The 19,680-nt window shown below is 45.1% G+C and overlaps 1 protein-coding gene across 1 annotated transcript in view; it reads right to left on the bottom strand.

Moving 5' to 3' along the window:
* Positions 1 to 1,463: 1,463 nt before the first annotated feature.
* LOC144489254 (thrombospondin type-1 domain-containing protein 4-like) overlaps positions 1,464 to 19,680 on the bottom strand; it is a gene marked incomplete at its 5' end in the record, with an annotated part of 46,231 nt that continues 28,014 nt past the window's right edge. The window contains 3 exons of the mRNA XM_078207122.1: positions 1,464 to 7,901; positions 17,011 to 17,155; positions 18,506 to 18,685. Of these exons, the coding sequence (XP_078063248.1) occupies positions 7,762 to 7,901; positions 17,011 to 17,155; positions 18,506 to 18,685 (465 nt within the window). The remainder of the gene's footprint in view (positions 7,902 to 17,010; positions 17,156 to 18,505; positions 18,686 to 19,680) is intronic.

The raw sequence follows: 19,680 nt of genomic DNA, 5'->3' as shown, positions 1-19,680 counted from the left end.
AGCCTGCACATGTATCTGTGTTCAGTAAATTATTCGAGAAACACATCCTGGCATCAGCTGTTTTAAAGCAACTGCATAAAATCATAACATATTTCACACAGCAAGGTCTGGAATTCATTTAGATTGTTTGCTCAAACTGCCTGCTTCAGTATAGAAGCAGGGTGCCAGTGAATAATTGGTGTCGGCTCAGTGAGTATGTTAAAATCAAATACATGTTGTGGACTTGTTTGGTTCAGCTCATTTGAACAGTCGCAGATTGTTCTTGATTGTCGTCTGTCGGAATATTTGACTTTGCGAACAATCGGCGTGAACCAGCCGACTGTTGACAGGTAACGCAGCAGTGGGCCTGTGTTTGTGTACAAGGCACTCAGCGTCAGGCACAGTGTCCATTTGAACTCCAGAATGGTTCCTGGCCAATTCATAGGCCAAACCCTCGATAGGACTAGTTTTAACCCTGCCCTCTTGGTGAGAATGGTGCGGGCAGTGGGGTGAGAGGCTCGTGTTATACAGATATCCAGATCCAATGTGCTCCTGTTTTGCCGGGGCGGCACGGTGGCACCGAGGTTAGCACTGCTGCCTCACAGCGCCAGGGACCCGGGTTCGATTCCCGGCTTGGGTCACTGTCTGTGTGGAGGTTGCACATTCTCCCTGTGTCTGCGTGGGTTTCTTCCGGGTGCTCCGGTTTCCTCTCACAGTGCAAAAATGTGCAGGTTAGGTGGATTGGCCATGCTAAATTCCTCCTTAGTGTCAGGGGGACTAGCTAGGGTAAGTGCATTGTGTAACCGGGATAGGGCCTGGTTTGGGATTGTTGTTAGTGTAGTCCCGATGGGCCAAATGGCCATCTTCTGCACTGTAGGCATCATATGACTCCTCCTCCCCCATTTTGATCACCTCAGGAAAGGCAAGGGAGTGGCCCCCACCGTCCCCTGCAGAGGGGGGCCTACTTTACATTCAAAGGTTGCAGGCAGGTGGTGTCATGGGAACTGCAATGCCATTGTAACTGAGAGATCAGTGCGGCCCCTCGGGCCCGAACCTGTCAGCAGGTGTTGGTGGCAGCCAGTGGAGAGGCCAGAAAACTACTTATGTTTAGTTTGAACTGATTTGTTTTTGCAAGTTGGACACATTCACCCTCCCCATCCCCTGGTCTGTGATGGATGCTGGGGCCACTCCTTCCCAGCCTTGCCTCTCCCTCTCTAATGTCAACATTACCTTGTCCCCCCACCCCCACCCATCACCCCCATGCCCTTGGACCCGCCAGACTCCTTGTGCCAGTCTCCCAATTTCTGCTCTTGCCTGCTTGTCTTGACCTATGTCCTCTCTAAGCTAGTAAGAAGTTTAACAACACCAGGTTAAAGTCCAACAGGTTTATTTGGTAGCAAAAGCCACACAAGCTTTCAGAGCTGCAAGCCCCTTCTTCAGGTGAGTGGGAATTCTGTTCACAAACAGAGCATATAAAGACACAAACTCAATTTACATGTGCTCTCTAAGCTACACAGCCGTGCAGGGACCTGCAAGTTTATAGAATCATTGAATCCCTACAGTGCAGAAGGGGGCCACTTGGCCCATCGAGTCTGCACTGATAACAACCCCACCCAGGCCCAATGCCTGTAACTCCACGTATTTACCCTGCTAATCCCCCTGACACTAAGGGACAATTTAGCACGGCCAATCAGCCTAACCCGCACATATTTGTGGAGTGTGGGGGGGAAACCGGAGCATCCGGAGGAAGCCCACACAGACACGGGGAGAACGTGCAAACTCCACACAGACTTGAGGCCAGAATTGAATCCGGGTCCCCGGCACAGCAAGGCAGCAGTATTAAGCACAGTGCCACTGTGCTGCCCAATTCCCACCTAAGCCACGCACAGGTTGATGCCGTTACGTTACGTCCTGTGGCTGGGCATGAAAAAGGGCTGGTGTAATTAGACAAAGAAGAAAATCGATAGCCTTGACTGTCACTCTTGTCAGCTTTGGATGGAGGACTGTGCTGTTGTGTTTACATGAGTCATGGGACTTTGCTCTCTCCCTGCGCCCTGGCCAGCCTAACTGTCCCTGCGTTTAAACTGTCCTTAATCTGGAAGTGATCAGTGTGCCATGTCCAGTCGTGAGAACCCCCATTTGTATACAGTGTGTTGGAAATGCTTTCCGAGCTGCTGTAAGTGTTTTCTTTCCATAGCAGAAACTAATTTCTGCAGTGCTGGCAGGATGTGGAGATTATGGTGAACAAAAGCACTGTGTTAGAAATTAAAATGTTCAAAAATATGAAGCAGCGGCCAAACCTGTTGAACCCAGAACTCACTTTTTCCAGTTCCTGATATTCACAGTTGTTTCCCGATGGCTCACGGCATCCTATTCCCAAACTGTACTTCCAACAAAAAAAAACGCCACAGCAGCTCACTTCATCCATCGGCGTTCCCATCATTAATTTACCTTCCTTGTTTTTACCAAGATCCGAAATCGCAGATTACCAAAATGCCTCAAACAGCAGCTCACATTTATGGAAATTCCTTGCACAGAAAGTTGCCTCAGAGCACTTCACAAAGCGGAGTGGTTGGCTAATCGAGGGGGAAGTGAGGGGGAGAAAGGGGAAATTGAAGGCATGGGGGAAATAGCGTCACAGAGGTTTACAGCATGGAATAAGGCCCTTCGGCCCAACTTGTCCATTCCGCCCTTTCTTTTTAACCACTAAGCTGGCCCCAATTGCCCGCGTTTGGCACATATCCCTCTATACCCATCCTACCCACGTAATTGTCTAAATGCTTTTTAAAAGACAAAATTGTACCCGCCTCTTCAACTGGCAGTTTATTCCAGACACTCACCACTCTCTGGGTGAAACATTTGCCCCTCTGGATCCTTTTGTATCTCTCCCCTCTCATTAAACAAAAAGGTAAAGGTTCATTGGGGGCCTCTGAAGGCAGAATGAAAGTTAGCGAAGGAAAGTGCTTTCTTGAAGAAGGACGGGGGCACAGTGGCTGAAAGAGTCATCTCTGGTGGTCCGACATTGGACCAGAGTCAGTGTGAATGGGGCAGAATCCCAAAGTGAAGCAAATAGCAAACCATAGGCTGAGACCCAAGGCTGAGAAGGATTACTCTACTGGGTTAGAACAAAGCCAGGGAAGAATTTGAAGATGAGAATCTTCAAACTAGTCTCCTTTGCACATAGACCCAGTGGGACCAAGCAGGGGAGAAGCTACAAACAACAGCATTCTAAATCTGCTTCAGTTTGTAAAGACATAACATCACATCTACACAAATGGAATATAATAAATGTTTACATCAATATAAATAACCAGGTAGGTACCTGATCTCATGCTTTGCAATGATAATTCTTTAGCAACGTGGAATCACTGGCTTACAGCTTTTACCAAGGGAAGTGAATGGTGTTGTGGCATTGGTGAATGAATAAGTTAATAAGTTATTCAAGTTGTGTCTACAAGAATACATTCTAGATGTGACTACGGGGTCAAATTGATAAAAGCACTTTTGATACATCGGGTGCAACAACATGTGAAGGAAGCCAAAAGCATGGATTCCCATTTCAAAGTGCAATACAAACATGATTCTAAATCCAACAGGAACAGCACAGTAAAAAAGTGAAGCATTATACTGAACTGCAAAGAACCTGAAAGGACCAAATTTCCAACAGGGAAGAGCCTGTTACTTCCTCTGACCTCTGTTACCCCAGACTGCAGTATCTTCTGCAATATCCCTCCCACTCTCTCTTGCCTCTCACTCTTTTCCTGTCTATTGGACCGGCCACCAATCCATGGATCGGTGGTATGTATGCATGCAAAGATGTCCAAGATCACCATTTATTCTCTCTCCTTCCTGCTCTGATGCTACCTTCATCTTTCCCTGAGGCACACTGAGAGATGGAGATGTATCGCAGCTGTCCTACCTCGGGACGTTTTGCTGGTTCCAAAATTCCACCCTGCATCCCTTCCCTTACTACCTCCTGTGACAATTGAAAGAACTTTTAAATAGCGAACGACATCGGTTCAACTTCAAACATAATCTGCTAACAGGGTAATTGCAATCGAAAATTAAAAATCATTTTGTCATTTGTATGGAAACAAAATAGTACGCATAGCAGCAGCATTACTGAGAATAAATTGGGTTCATATCTTGTTCCAAATGGGCCCTTGTTTAATTTGTTACATTCAAAGCGGATGAATTTTTCAGATTGGGTGTGGCTTTGCTTTGACTGACTGCGACATGGTTAAAAAGTATCTGGAAAATGTCCATACCAGGCAAAGGAAATCAAATCCAAAACAGTGGACTTGGTCAAAATATAATTTTATGGCATGATAGGAAAATGTGAGCTGATGAAGCTACCACACAGGACTACTTGCATGCAACAGACTGAGCTAAGTGATCACAGAACCAACAGATCAGATCTGAGCTCTGCAGTCCTCTTACATCCTGTTGTGTATGGTGGTGGACAATTAAAAAACAAATTGGAGGAGGAGGCTCCACAAATATTACCATCCTCAAAGTTGGGGGAGCCTAGTGTAACAGTGCAAAAGACAAAGCTGACGCATTTACAACAATCTTCAGCCAGAAATGCTGAAATCCATCTTGGCCTCCTTCTGAGGTCCCCAGCATCACAGACGTCAGTCTTCAGCCAATTTGATTCACTCCACATGATATCACGAAATAGTTGAAGACACTGGATACTTCAAAGGCTATGGGCCGTGACAACATTCCAGGAACAGTACTGAAGACTTTGCCAAAAGTTACTGAAGACGTGGCCTTAGCCAAGATGTTCCAGTATGGAGACAACACTGGCAACTGCCCGGCAATGTGGAAAATTGCCCAGGTATGTTCTCTCCACAAAAAAACAGAACAGATCCTGTGCTAATTAACACACATTCACTCTACTCTTAATCATCAGCAAAGTGTTGGAACGGCTCATTGACAATGTTGTCAAGTGACACTTACTCAGTAATAACCTGCTGAGTGACACTCAGATTGGATTCTGGCAGAACCACTCAGCTCCTGACCTCATTACAACTTTAATCTAAATGTGGACAAAGAAGCTAAACTCAAGAGGTGAGGTGAGAGTGGCTGCCCTTGATATCAAGGCAGCATTTGACTGAATGCGGCATGAAGATGTGCAGGTTAGGTTGATTGGTCATGCTAGAATTGCCCGTTAGTGTCCTGGGATGCGTAGGTTAGAGGGATTAGTGGGTAAATATCTGGGGGTAGGGCCTGGGTGGGATTGTGGTCGGTGCAGACTCGATGGGCCGAATGGCCTCCTTCTGCACTGTAGGGTTTCTATGTTTCTAAGAAGCCCTAGCAAAACTGGAGTCAATGGAATCATGGGGAAATCTTTCTGCTGGTTAGAGTCATACCTGGCACAAGGGAAGATGGCTGTAGTTGTTGGAGGTCAGTCATCTCAATCCTATCACATTGCTGCAGGAGTTCCTCAGAGGAGTGTCCCCAGCCCAACCATCTTCAGTTGCTTCATCAATGACGTTCCCTCCATCACAAGGTCAGAAGTGGGGATGTTCACTGATGATTGCACAATGTTCAGCACCATACTGATACTGAATACTGATACAAGATACTGAAGCAATTCATGTCCAAATGCAGCAAGACCTGGGCAACATTCTAGCTTGGGCTGACAAGTGGCAATTAACATTGGCACCACACAAGTGCCAAGCAATGATCACCTCCAACAAGAGAGAATTCAACCATCTCCCCTTGACATTCAATGGAATATGATCACCAAATCCCAAACTAACAACATCTTGGGTGTTACATTTGACCAGAAACTGGACTGGATCAGCCATATAAATACATTGACTACAAAAGCAGGTCAGAGTCTGGGATTCCTGTGGCGAGTAACTCACCTCCTGCCTCCCCAAAGCCTGATCGCAATGTACTAGGCACAACGCAGGAGTGTGATGGAATACTCTATCCTTGCCTGGTTGAGTGCAGCTCCAACAACACTGAGGACAAAGCAGCACCTTTCAAACTCTCAATCTTTACCACCTAGAAGGATGAGGGCAGCATACATATGAGTACCATCTTCAAATTCCCCTGCAAACACACACCACCCTGACTTGGAACTATATTGCCATTCCTTCACTGTCACAATCCTGGAACCCCCCTCCATTACAGCATTGTGAGTGTTTCTCACAATTCTCGAGAGGAATTATGGCCAGCGACACCCACATCCCGTGTATGAATTTTTTAAAAAATCACTTCCTCCACCATCACCGCACTGTGGCAACAGTGTGTACTATCTACAAGATGCACTGCAGCAACTCCCATAATCTTCTCAAAGGTAATTAATGATGGGCACCAAATGTTGTCCTTCCCAGTGACACTCAAAAAAAGAATTAAAAGTATTTGATGGGGCAGATGGGCTTTGATAGGAGAATGCATGTTAAAGGAGGTCAATTGCAGATCAATTATGTTCAGTTCCATGCTGGTAAGGACATTATTTGGGAGTTTCCCTTGAGCAGATATGTAGAGACAGTGACTGAAACTGAGTTGGGTCAGGAGGTGTATGCTTGTAATGCTTCACTCTGTAAATAAATGTTAGACTTATCAAAGATTGGATCTAGCTCTAAATTTTGCCAACAGACTTTCTGGAATTTAACACTGAGGGGTGTGCCCGGCAGCTTATTGGGAGAGTTAAGGTTCAAAACAATTGCACATTTATTGAGGGAGGGACATGAAGTTGATGAGCTAGAGGGATAGCACTTAACAGAAGACAGAGTGCTAGAGAGATCGAACAAATGACACTTTCTCAACCCTGACTTATCCTACATATGGCACTTTCAGTGTTGTTTTAAAAAGAATATTTAGAAGTCATTGCCACTTCTACCTGATAACTCCACCAATGCTGGGGAACACCTGTAACCACTGGATTCAAAAACCATCAGCTCACCTTAAACCTCGTCTGCCTTTTATTTTGTGCGCAGTCAACAGTGGAAGAAATGATTCTAACAGCTGTCAGGCTTACCCTCCTATTGATCAAATTGGTTCATATTCACAGATTTCAGTTGACAAACAGACAGATGAATCAAAAGCTGATGCATGGAACACATGCATCGAGAAAGGAGGGTATTCCTGAGACGAAAGCAGATCCCGCTGTATAATTAAACAGAGTTGGAGGAGTTGCCTTAGTGCGATCGTTCTATGACTGGTTAATGTAGGATGCCGCAGTACCATAATATCAACAGTTGTAAAAACAAATCCACAGATGAACCTTAAATTGAACACGATATTCAGAGAGCAAGTCTGTCAAGGAAGAGCGCAGTGGAAGTCAATGCATGTTTTTTTCCCCCCCCAACCAGCCTTCTGAAACATGAAATATATAAACAGAAAATGATGGAAATACTCAGCAGGTCAGGCAGAATACGTGGAGAGAGAAATAGAGTTAACGTTTCAGGTCAACGACCTTTCATCAGAACTGAAGTCTTTCCTCTGCAAAGGAAGATCCCAAAATCTATTACTGATTATGTTTCATTCATTTGTAGAATGCATTTCATGTAGCTGAAAACTCAAATACTGTGAATTAACTAGAGATTCAGCACTCTGACCGAAGACCAGCATGATAATGGTATAAGATTATATTAACACTATACAGTATATTTCTCTTTGTAAACTAGCCGCGTACATACTAAATTTAACCCTCTTTCTTTGCAATTATGATATTTGTCAAAACAGTAGAATCTGCAAGTTCTCCTATGGTATTATTACTGCGTCACAATCTGGGAGGAAGTTTTGGGCTTTGAAGGTAAGCAGTTATCTGCTTCTGAGCTGCTCAGCTCTTCTTCTGGCCTTGGCACATGATGCACAGCAAGCTGTTTTGTAGTACGTATAGACACAGAGTCTGGCTTGTACCACAACATTACAGTTGAAATACATGTCTCTGCAACTTTCATCTGCAAAAGTAAAACAGAGGAGTGATTAGTTTTGAAAGTCTAGGCCGCAAAATGCCACTGGTTGCTAATCCCAGGAACAATGTGAAACATTATAGCCATTGCAGGTTTAAGACTTGAATTTATGTAGTGCCCTTTCTGACCATTGGATGTTTCAAAGTGCTCTCCCACTTTGGAAGATGACCATCAATGCATCCATTATTTTTAGGGCCACTCCCTTAAATACTCTGGGATGTAGATTATCAGGCACGCGGGATATGTCTGCCTTGAAACCCATCAATTTCCCCCAACACCATTTCCCTTCTAATACTGATTTCCTCCCGTTCCTCCTAAACCCTGTGCTTCCCAACATTACTGGTACGTTATTCGTGTCCCCCTTTGTGAAGACAGAACCAAAGTATGTATTTAGTGGGTCAGCCATTTCTTTGTTCCCCATTATAAATTTCCCTGTTTCTGACTGTAAAGGACCTACATTTGTCTTCATCAATCATTTTCTCTTCACCTACCTAAAGAAGATTTGCGGTCAGTTTTTATGTTCCCTGCAAGCTTACTTTCGTACTCTATTTTCCCCTTCTTAATAAATCCCTTTGTCCTCTCTTGCTGGATATGAACTGCTCCCAATCCTCAGGTCTGCTGTTTCTTCTGGTCAATTTGTATGCCCCTTCCTTGGATCTAATACTATTTCTAATTTCACTTGTAAGCAATGGTTTGCCACATTTCCCATTTCATATTTGCACCAGACAGGAATGAACAATTGTTGCAGTTCACCCATGCGCTCTTTGAATGTTTCCCATTGTCTATCTACTGTCATTATTTTAAGTAATGTTCCCCGTTCCATCATAGCCAACTTGTGCCTCACACCATTGTAGTTTCCTTTATTTAGATTCAGGACTCTATTCTCAGAATGAACCATGTCACCCTCCTATGTTATGGCATTTCAAGCTTCTTAACTGTTGAGGGTTCCCACCTCTACCATCCTTTCAGGGAGAGAGTTCCAGATTCCCACCACGCTCTGGGTGAAAAGGTTTTTCCTCAAATCCCCTCTAACTCTCCTGCCCCTCGGCCTAAATTTATTATTATTGACCCCTCTGCAAAGGGGAAAAGTACCTTCCTATCTACCCTGTGTCCCTTATAATTGTGTACACCTCCAATAAGTCCTCCCTCCGCCTTCTCTGCTCTAAGGAAAAGAACCTCAGCCTATCCAGTTTCTCTTCATAGCTGAAACACTCCAGCCCAGGCAACATCTTGATGAACTTCCTCTGCACCCTGTCTAGTGCAATCAGATCCTTCCTATAAGTGTGGCGATCAGAACTGCACACAGTACTCTAGCTGTGGCCCAACTGAGCGTTTTATATAGCTCCATCATAACCTCCTTGCTCTTATATTCTATACCTCGGCTAATAAAGGCAAGTATCCCATATGCCTTCTTAACCACATTATCTACCTGCCCTGCTGCCTTCGGGGATCTATGGACAGGCACCCCAAGGTCCCTCTGGTCCTCTGTACTTCCTAGTGTCCTACCACTCACTGTGTATTCCTTTGCCTTGTTATTCCTTCCAAAATGCCTCACCTCTCAATTTTCACACAGCAATCTCCTGGAAAGAGCAATGTAATTGTGACCACATTATTTGTGTTTTGTAATGTTGCTTCAGAAGTAAATAGTAGTCATAACACGAGGGATGACTCCCCTCTTCTTCAAAATGGTGCCGTGGGATCTTTTCTGTTCACCTGAAAGTGTTCTTGAATTTAGCATCTCATCCAAAGGCAGTGATAGTGCAGCAATCTCATGATACTGGATGGTCAGCCTTGATTTTAGTCATCAAGGCCTGAAGTGGGGATTGAACCAAGAACCTTGCAATTGAGAGACGAAAGTGCTGTCAAGTGAGCCATGACTGCCACATCTCACAAATGTGAAATGCGAACAAGTTCCCTTGTAATTTACCAACAACCTCCATTTAGTGTCATAAAATATCCAAGGTGTTGCACAGGAATGTTGAAACATTATTACTTACCTCAGGGACACTTGGTATATAGCTGTCCCATCGTGTCAGAACAGTTCAAAATAATGAACACACAAAGATAGGCAAATTTTAAAAGATGATGGGGCTAGAATTTTCCAGTCCTGGAAAATTACAGGTTGACACCTGTAATCAGATTCTATTAGCACTGGGGGTCAGTCAATCTTCCAGGACCCCAGATCTTGGCCATCCGTATGGATTTACAAATATGCGCTACATTGCTTACCTCATTAGTGGAGTAGGAATTTTAATGACGGGTGCAGGACTCTCCTGGTACCATGGAAATCGCGGAAAATCGTTGCAAAATTTGACAGATCAGCCAAAGACCTGTTGACTTTGGCAGCAATTTCTGGTCCCACCCAAAATCCCGCCAATGTCTCACTGGCAAGAAGGGGCTGGGCATGCAGTCATCGTTAATTAGATAGAATTAGTAGCTCAGACACATACACACAATACCACAAAACAGAAATCCTAATACATACATATTCTAATGAAGAAAGATGTCTCTGGTCCTCTGTGGCTATGGCTAACTCGTACCAAAGCTGCCATTGGTTTTTGGAACATTTAATCTGTGAATAGAAAGGGGTCAGGGTCGATTTTCAGGGCCTGTGCTGCCTGCTGCTTATCAGTGGCACCTGTCTGGCCCTGGGAACAAACCCTGTTCAGGCCTGGTGTCTGCGTGGGTTTCCTTGGGTGCTCTGGTTTCCTCCCACAGTCTGAAAGACATGCTGGTTAGGTGTATTGGCCACGTTAAATTCTCCGTTAGTGTACCCAAACAGGCGGCGGAGTTGTGGCAACTAGGGGGATTTTCACAGTAACTTCATTGCAGTGTTGATGTAAGCCTACTTATGACACTAATAAATAAACTTTAAACTTTCCCAAGTTGAGCATTTAAATGGCCGAAAGGTAGCTCTGGGAAAGTGCCATCGCCTGGCTGCTCCTCGCACTAGTGACAGGAGCAGAAACTGAAGAGTGAGTGGGATCTTCAGTTAGCCAGTGGAGATTGGAAGCCAGATAATCCTCTTTTTAAAATATATTTTTGAGATGTGGGCACCCCTGGTTTTGTTTAAACCTCTTGGGGGAAGGTTGGTGTGTGAAATAAAGATGCATCATATCTTTGGCCTGTTCCCTGCAGACACTTCATTTTAGGGCCGGGCTACAATGCCAGTGATTCCTGGGGCACCTGTGTGTTTTGGTTACTCAAAAAAGGGAGCAAGACCAGGAACCTCCCATCTCATTAACATGGTTTCATCTGTCTGGCAAACTGGGCCTCAGGTCATTCCTCTGCACCCAGCAAATCAGTTCTGTGCAGCATTGGCCAATCACTCCTGTCAGTTGGTCCAGACACATCTATCTAAAGGTATGGAAACCACATTTGAATTGAATGGTCTCACTGGCAGAGATTTTAGTTCCTCAGGATTTCACTGGCAGCAATGCTAAAATTGAAGGAAAACAAGTAAATTGTGAAACTATAAAAGCCAGATGTCACGAGCAAAATCTGCCAAACTAATCGTGAAGAATTCATCCTGAAAGGCTGGTGGAGGCAAATTCGAGCGTAGCCATCAGTAAACCAAGCACCTGAAGGGGTACAGGAAAAGAGTGAGGGAGTGTGACTCACTAGAGTGCTATTAGAGGCTGGCACTGAGATCACTGGCTTCCTCTTGGTTGCAGTCATTCTATGATCAAGGTAATGAAGTCGAGAGCACTTGGAGCTTGTCATTGTGGAACACCAAGCAAGGATGAGATTCATGCAGCAAAAGACACTTCCACCTTGTTGTGCTTAAGTAATTCATCCAGCACAGCAAGTCCTATGGAATGGGGAAGGTAGGTCTCAGCGTCAGCTTTTACCGGACTTGCAAGTGGCCCAAAAATTCCATTGTCAGCTCAGTCTCAGATTCAAGAACAGCTTCTTCCCTGCTGCCATCAGACTTCTGAATGGACCAACCATGTAATAAGTTGATCTTTCTCTGCACCCTAGCTATGACTGTAACGTTACATTCTGCACCCTCTCCTTTCCTTCTCTATGTACGATATGCTTTATCTGTATAGTGCGCAGGGAAAAATATATACCAATACATGTGACAATAATAAATTAATTCAAATCAATCAGTCGCAATGATTTGGGCAAGTCTGAAGTGCCAAGCTATGCCATCTACTTGTCACACAATTAGATTAAAATTAATTCTTTTTTGCAGAAGTAAAATGAAACTGCCATGGATTTTGTAAACCATGTCTGGGCAGCACCTAAGAGAAAAGAAAAGAATAGAGAGAACAGGGCACCATTGCAATTGATTAGTAGTCAGAGTGCTGTGAGCCAGGAAGCTGTTTAGATACAGATGAGGTGTTGAAGAAGCAGCAGCAAGCAAGAGGGAGAGGCAGCCATCTTCAGGAGACAGCTTACTCGAGATGAAGTGCTAAAACAGGCCATTTTGTGCAAAAGATCATTTTCGTTGCGGAACTGAAGACTATTCTTAGATCCTGATGGTGTGCTAATCGCTGGCTAGATTTGAGCAATAAGTTTGTGGTTGTTATTTGGGAAACAGGGTCTCAGCAGAGTTCAAGCATGGGGGAACCAGATACTCATGGCTTTTTAGTCTTTGAGGGTCTTTGGGAACTCATCCGGGATTTGAACCCGGGACCTCTCGCCAATTTTTAAGATGGAGATAAGGAGGACTTTCTCCTCTTAAAGGGCCATAAATCTTTGGATTTCTCTTCTGCTGTCAGTGGAATTCATACCAACTCTTAGCTGGACAGGGTTCCACTGAGCTGAATGGGGGTGTAATTTTTGTGACACTAATGGAATGTCGGCTAACAATTTGCCTGTACCTGACCACCAGAATTCAGGGTCAATGTTAAAATAGGCTGAAGACCTCCAAAAGATTTGAGGATCTGACCCAAACTTTAACTTCCAGCAGCCAATCTGCCCACTTTCCACATTCAGAGTTTGTGACTATTGGGGGTTGAAATAAAATCTTTGCAATGCTAGAGAGTGGATGTTTGACATCACAGGCTGATTAACTAATTATGCTGATTATCCACATGCACAATGCTCTTTCTTGGGTGCCACCCTCAGAGTTGTCCCATCGAAAGAGTAGAAAGTGAGTTGTCCCATTGAAAGAGTAGAAAGTGAAGGATAGTGATGTGCTCCACCTAGCGATTTGCTTGTTTATTTTCTTTATTCATTTGCAGGACATGGGCATTGCTGGCTGGGCCAGCATTTATTGCCCATCCCTAGCTGCCCTTGAAACTGAGTGGCTTGCTGGGCCATTTCAGAGGGCAGTTGAGAGTCAACCATGTGGCTCTGGAGTCACATGTAGGCCAGACCAGGTAAGGGCGGCAGATTTCCTTCCCTAAAAGGACATTAGTGAACCAGATAGGTTTTTACGATAATCGACAATGGTTTCATGGTCATCAGTAGATTCTTAATTCCAGATTTTTTGCATTAGTCAATTAGCTATGTGCGTTACTGACCCAGACTGTCTCCTTTGAATGCCAGAATTAGCTTTTTCTGTTATGACTGTAAAATTCAATAAGATTTGGGCACTTCTTCTTGTCATTTGCTGAAAAACAAACTGCTGGTGAGGGCTTGGCAACTTCAGGGTCTGTGCCTATGCCTGTTGGTGCTTTGACATGACCCACTGTGTTCCAAGTCAAAACTTGACAGCAACCACCTCTCCTGAATAATTCCAAATATTTGAAAGTCAGCCCTTTTTGTCTGTGGGATTGTTAACCTCAATGCCTTGATATTTTCAGTGGCAGTGTTCCTCAGAGATCTTGCCAACTGCATGCCTGAGAGCTCTCCCGCAGAGACTATTGACACTGCATGATGCACCGTGAAAACCTGAAGACAAGTTTGCTGCGTAACTTGGTGCTTAAAAACTACAAGTCAAATGATTTCGGTAAACAGGTCAAACTGCTTCAGTAGGCATTTCTACCCATATATAGCAGTGTTCAGTAACTGACAGGGGGCCAATTGGCTTCGATGGCTAGCAGGTGTTTCGGAATAATGCCAACACAGCACAGGTTCAATTCCCGTGCCGGCTGAGGGAGATATGGGATCTGCCTCCTCGCCCTGTCCCTGACAGTGGAAAACCAGCACTGCCAAGTGCAGTACAGTGGCACAGTGGTTAACACTGCTGCCATACAGTGCCAGGGAGCCTGGTTCGATTCCCGGCTTGGGTCAGTCACTGTGCGGAGTTTGCACATTCTCCCCATGTCTGCGTGGGTTTCCTCCGGGTGCTCTGGTTTCCTCCCACAGTCTGAAAGATGTGCTGGTTAGGTGCATTGGCCATGCTAAATTCTCCCTCAGTGTACCCGAACAGGTGCCAGAGCGGCGACTAAGGGTTTTTCACAGTAACTTCATTGCAGTGTTAATGTAAGCCTACTTGTGACACTAATAATTAAACTTTTTTAAACTTTAAAAAGAAAGGAAGAGGCTCAGGATGAAGGATCAGCAGACAAAGCAAAGGAACTGCCAACTGGGCAAAGCGCACATGAATGGAGCTATTGATAGTGAACATTACACACCCTTCCAAGAGTGTTGGACAGTACATATCATGGCTATCACTTTGCCTGTCAGATCAGATTATACAGAAGGTCGCTATGTAGAATTTGCAAGGTTACACGGAAAGGATGGGGTACTGGGACTAAGCTAAGTTGCTCTTGCAAGAGAACTGGCACAGATACAAGAGGTTGAAAGTCCATTTCTCTGATCACTCACATTGTTCGCAATGATCTGCAGAGACTTATTTCCCGTATGAGAAATCACATTTGTTATTACACAGCTACTGGGAGACACTGAGCAGTTTTGAATAGTAAGTTGGTTATTCAGGGTATTCATAGAAATCCTACAGTGCAGAAGGAGGTCATTCGGCCCATCAAGTCTGCACCGACCACAATCCCACCCAGGCCCTATCCCCTAACCCCATGCATTTACACTAGCTAGTCCCCCTGACACTCAGGGGCAATTCAGCATGGCCAATGCACCTAACCCGCACATCTTTGGACTGTGGCCTCCTTCTGCACTGTAGGGTGTCTATGTCTATGTCTATGAAACCGGAGCACCCGGAGGAAACCCACGCAGACACGGGGAGAATGTGCAAACTCCACACAGACACTGACCCGAGCCAGGAATCGAACCCAGGTCCCTGGTGCTGTGAGGCAGCAGTGCTAACCACTGCGCCAACGTGCCGCCCTGTATCGGTGATTCAGCAACATTATCACAGGTGCATCTGTGTTGGCTCCAGTTTTCCCTGCCATGTATTCGAAGACCAAGAAGGATGCAGAAAAAGTCAGGAGTTCCTGAAGTGTGCTTGAAGCAAAGAGATGGTCAGAACTCACTGAATGCAGGATGAGCGCTCAAATGGGTAAATTAGACCTTCAGAACATCGGATAGAATCACCAATGGCCGACAGTGCTATTAGAATCTTCAAAACGTGTAGCATTAATTTACTCTAGTGGCACCACCATTTTAAACAATAACTAAATAAAGCTGTGCCACTCTTCAGTCTGTTTGGTCTTTGTAAAGCTGCTTCCTACCTGTTGCTTACAACACACAAGTATCCACATTCAATGCTAAATGATAGCTTGTTCAGTATGGTCACAGAATGATTGATTATAGAAAGCGGAAAATGTCACAATGGTGCAATGGATTGGCTCCTCAGAGATAGGGGCTGAGCTATGTTGAAGCATATTCCAGGGAACTTTTCCATCTGCGTCTTACTGCCGTACCCGACCTAGGAGAGTCAGCACAGAGGTAGAGACTGTCCTAGAATTCCATGTGAACATTTCTTACCTTGAGGAACACAAATTCTCACGCAGATAAAACAACTCTATTGAAAGTAAACATGATTACCCTGTGTCAGCCATGGCTCAAGTTCCAGCAGTGTTGTCTGCAAATCCAAAGGTTGTGCATTTTTGTTCCACTCCATATACCTCTAATAGAGGTGTATAAGATGTTGAGAGGCATAGATCGGGTGGACTCTCAGAGGCTTTTTCCCAGGGTGGAAATGGCTGCTACGAGAGGACACAGGTTTAAGGTGCTGGGGGGGGTAGGTGCAGGGGAAATGTGAGGGGGAAGTTTTTCACACAGAGGGTGGTGGGCGAGTGGAATCGGCTGCCGTCAGTGGTGGTGGAGGCAAACTCAATAGGGTCTTTTAAGAGACTCCTGGATGAGTAGATGGGACTTAATAGGATGGAGGGTTATAGGTAGGCCTAAAAGGTAGGGATATGTTCGGCACAACTTGTGGGGCCGAAGGGCCTGTTTTGTGCTGTAGTTTTCTATGTTTCTATGTTTCCATAAATAAATAGTACAACATTCCAGAGCAGTACTAGGAAGTGCTGCATTGTCAGAGGTGCTGATGTTTTTAATCTGAGGTTAAACTGAGGCCCTGCCTGGACTCTCATTTTTTCTTAAGTTTTAAAGTTTAAAGTTTATTTATTAGTGTCACAGGTAGGCTTACATTAACACTGCAATGAAGTTACTGTGAAAATCCCCTAGTCGCCACACTCCGGCGCCTGTTCGGGTACACTGAGGGAGAATTTAGCATGGCCAATGCACTTCTCCAGCATGTCTTTCGGACTGTGGGAGGAAACCGGAGCACCCGGAGGAAACCCACGCAGACACAGGGAGAACGTGCGGAGTCCGCGCAGACAGTCACCCAAGCTGGGAATCAAACCCGCGTCCCTGGCGCTGTGAGGCAGCAGTGCTAACCACTGTGCCACATGTGGACATAAAAGATCCTAAGTGGCAGTATGGGGAGAAAAGAGCGAGCGGGGGAGTTATCCCCAGTAGTCTGGATAATATTTATCCCTCAATTAATCCGACAAAAAATAAATGAATGATCTGATCATTGTCGCATCGCTGTTTGTGGGTGTTTGCTGTGTGACTAACTGGCTGCTGGGCTTTCTGCATTACAACAGTAATGCAGAAAGCCCAGTCGAGAAGTACGCCATTGGCTGTGCAGTGCTTTGGGATGTGGTGAAAGGCACTATATGACTCCAAGTCTAACCTCCTTTCTTTTAAACATCCAGTAAAACAAAAATAAAAGAACTAACTTCGGTGCACACATGGAGTCGACGCTTTTATACTGTACCTATCTCTGGTATGCATGGATCCGTGTTACAGATTTCTTTATCATCTGGCCTTAGGAAGGAATCACAACTGTTGCTTTGCATCATGTCATCTGCGAGACACCTGACCTCTCGAACCCGGTAGCCACCCTCACAGGATTTCGAGCACTGTAAAATAAAACCTGGCTGGAGTAAGATGGAAATGTACGATGGGCAAATTACAAATACTAATACGGCTCAACATTTGATAAGGACGCTTAGAAACTTTCTTTGTCCAGTCAGGTTCTGAGCAACCGCTCCAGCTCAGCATGCCTTGTCATATTTCCACAATGAGAGATGAGATTTTGTTTTTAAATTCATGCTTTGAAAGTATCGGATTCAATCACGGGACATCCTGCCCGTACAATGTTTTGCAGAGAAGCATAGTTATGTTTTCACTTGGGTTGCTCACATTGGCTTAAGAAGCTTGAGCTTGAAAACCATCTGCATTACTAGTTCCAACTGACCATGAAAAAGGGTTGCAGAAGCTGCTTGGAGATGAATACGTGATTGTAATGATATAGTTTCAGAGGCTGCGTTAGTGAACAAAGGGTTTATTTACAAGGATCTACTAGAGCAGCAACAAGTCTGCAGCTAGTTCTGGAATAACTCTGCTTAAAGAACTCCTCCCCCGGGGTGATTCCCCATTCTGAGTACCGATTGATCACCTAGGCCATGTGACCCTTACTCTGCTGTGTTGCCCTTGAAGAACAAATCACCACAATAACACAGCTTTGAGCGGAAGGTGCTTACCAGATTATTCATGCTTACAAAGAACAAAGAAAAATAGAGCACAAAAACAGGACCTTCGGCCCTCCAAGCCCATGCCGATCACGATGCCCGAACTAAACTAAAAAACACCTTCTGCCCTTACTCGGTCCATATCCCTCTATTCCTATCCTATTCACATACCCATCCAGATGCCTCTTAAATGTTGCTAATGTGCCTGCTTCTACCACCTCCTCTGGCAGCATGTTCCAGGCACCCACCACTCTCTGTGTGAAAAACTTCCCCCGCACATCTCTCTTAAACATTCCCCCTCTCACCTTCAACCTGTGCCCCCTTGTAATTGACACTTCCAACCTGGGAAAAAGCCTCTGACTATCCACCCCGTCTATGACCCTCATAATTTTGTGGACCTCTATCAGGTCTCCCCTCAGCCTCCGTCTTTCCAGTGAAAACAATCCTAGTTTATTCAATTTCTCCTCATAGCCAATGCCCTCGAGTCTAAGCAACATCCTGGTGAACCTTCTGGTATGGTTTTTTAAAGATTTTTTCTCACTTTGTTCTGGCGCATGTGTTAACTGTGGATTAGTGCATTTCTCATTGATAGAATCCTTTACCATTGGTCCTTATTGGTACAATGATGATCATTGCATACCACTCTGGTACACGGCTGATACTTTCCATACTCCCAACTGATCATTCTTTCTGGAGCTACGGCACTCCCATTGACAGTTCTTACGCTGTAATACTTACTGCACTCCATTCAGTTGTGTACCACTTGACGTCACATTTCCTCAGGTGACAGCGCTGTTCTGATGCGGGTTTCTCCAGGTGGGAGCACTCATGCGCTTCTGCTACTGTAAGTTTGTCATCTGTTTTCGTCAGGCAGACCACACTGCGGAGTTGGGTTCCATTACTGCACTCAACTGAGCACTGCGAGAGAAACGGGGACAAATTACTGTTATTGACGCTTACGACACAGGGCAGATACAGATCAGGCGCGACACAACTGAAAAGTGACAGAATAGGCTTGAGGGATTGAATGGCCTCCTCCAGTTATATTTGCTGCCTCAGTGATCACAATCAAATGGACCGAAGGGATATACTTTTGCCAGAGCGCACCAGAACTGGTGGAAACGTCATTGAGGCTCTGTGATACATTCACAAATGGCATTCGCTTAGTTTTCCTTGGGTTTCCAGGGTTGGACCTGCAGAAGTTACAGTGGATTAGCTGGAAAATCCACATGGAAGTTAAAACTTGGGTTTCAGAACAATGAATGAAGCACAACTTAGTGCGGTTGAATTCCTCCCCTTTCCTACATCTTTTGGAAGATTTTAAGATGGTGGCACAGTGGTTAGCACTGCTGCCTCACAGCGCCAGGGACCCGGGTTCAATTCCCGGCTCGGGTCACTGTCTGTGCGAAGTTTGCACATTCTTCCCGTGTCTGCGTGGGTTTCCTCTGGGTGCTCCAGTTTCTTCCCACAGTCCAAAAACGTGCAGGTGAAGTGGATTGGCCATGCTAAATTGCCCCTTAGTGTCAGGCAGACTAGCTAGGATAAATGCATGGGATTATGGGGATAGGGCCCATGGTGGGATTGTGGTTGGTGCAGACTCGATGGGCCGAATGGCCTCCTTCTGCACTGTAGGATTTTATGATACTTCAATTCCTGGTCCTTGATATCTAATGACAGATAGTCCGAACACTGTTTCTTTCATGTGTAGCCAGTGATCTTAAGCAGGGTTTGAATGGCGATGTACAAAGTCAGTCCATGAGTCCTCTTAGCTACTCTGTGAGACCCTTTTGAATCCACGGTCTCCTCCTTCCACCTTTGTTGAGTTTGTCTTATCCACTCCACTATTTGAACTTTCAGGCCCTGCAGGATTCAGGCCCCCAGTCCGTTCCCTAACCGGTGGATACATATCAATG

The sequence above is a fragment of the Mustelus asterias genome, unplaced genomic scaffold (genome assembly GCF_964213995.1).
Source record: "Mustelus asterias unplaced genomic scaffold, sMusAst1.hap1.1 HAP1_SCAFFOLD_2063, whole genome shotgun sequence".
NCBI classification, from domain to species: domain Eukaryota; kingdom Metazoa; phylum Chordata; class Chondrichthyes; order Carcharhiniformes; family Triakidae; genus Mustelus; species Mustelus asterias.
This window is presented reverse-complemented; position numbering and strand designations above follow the sequence as displayed.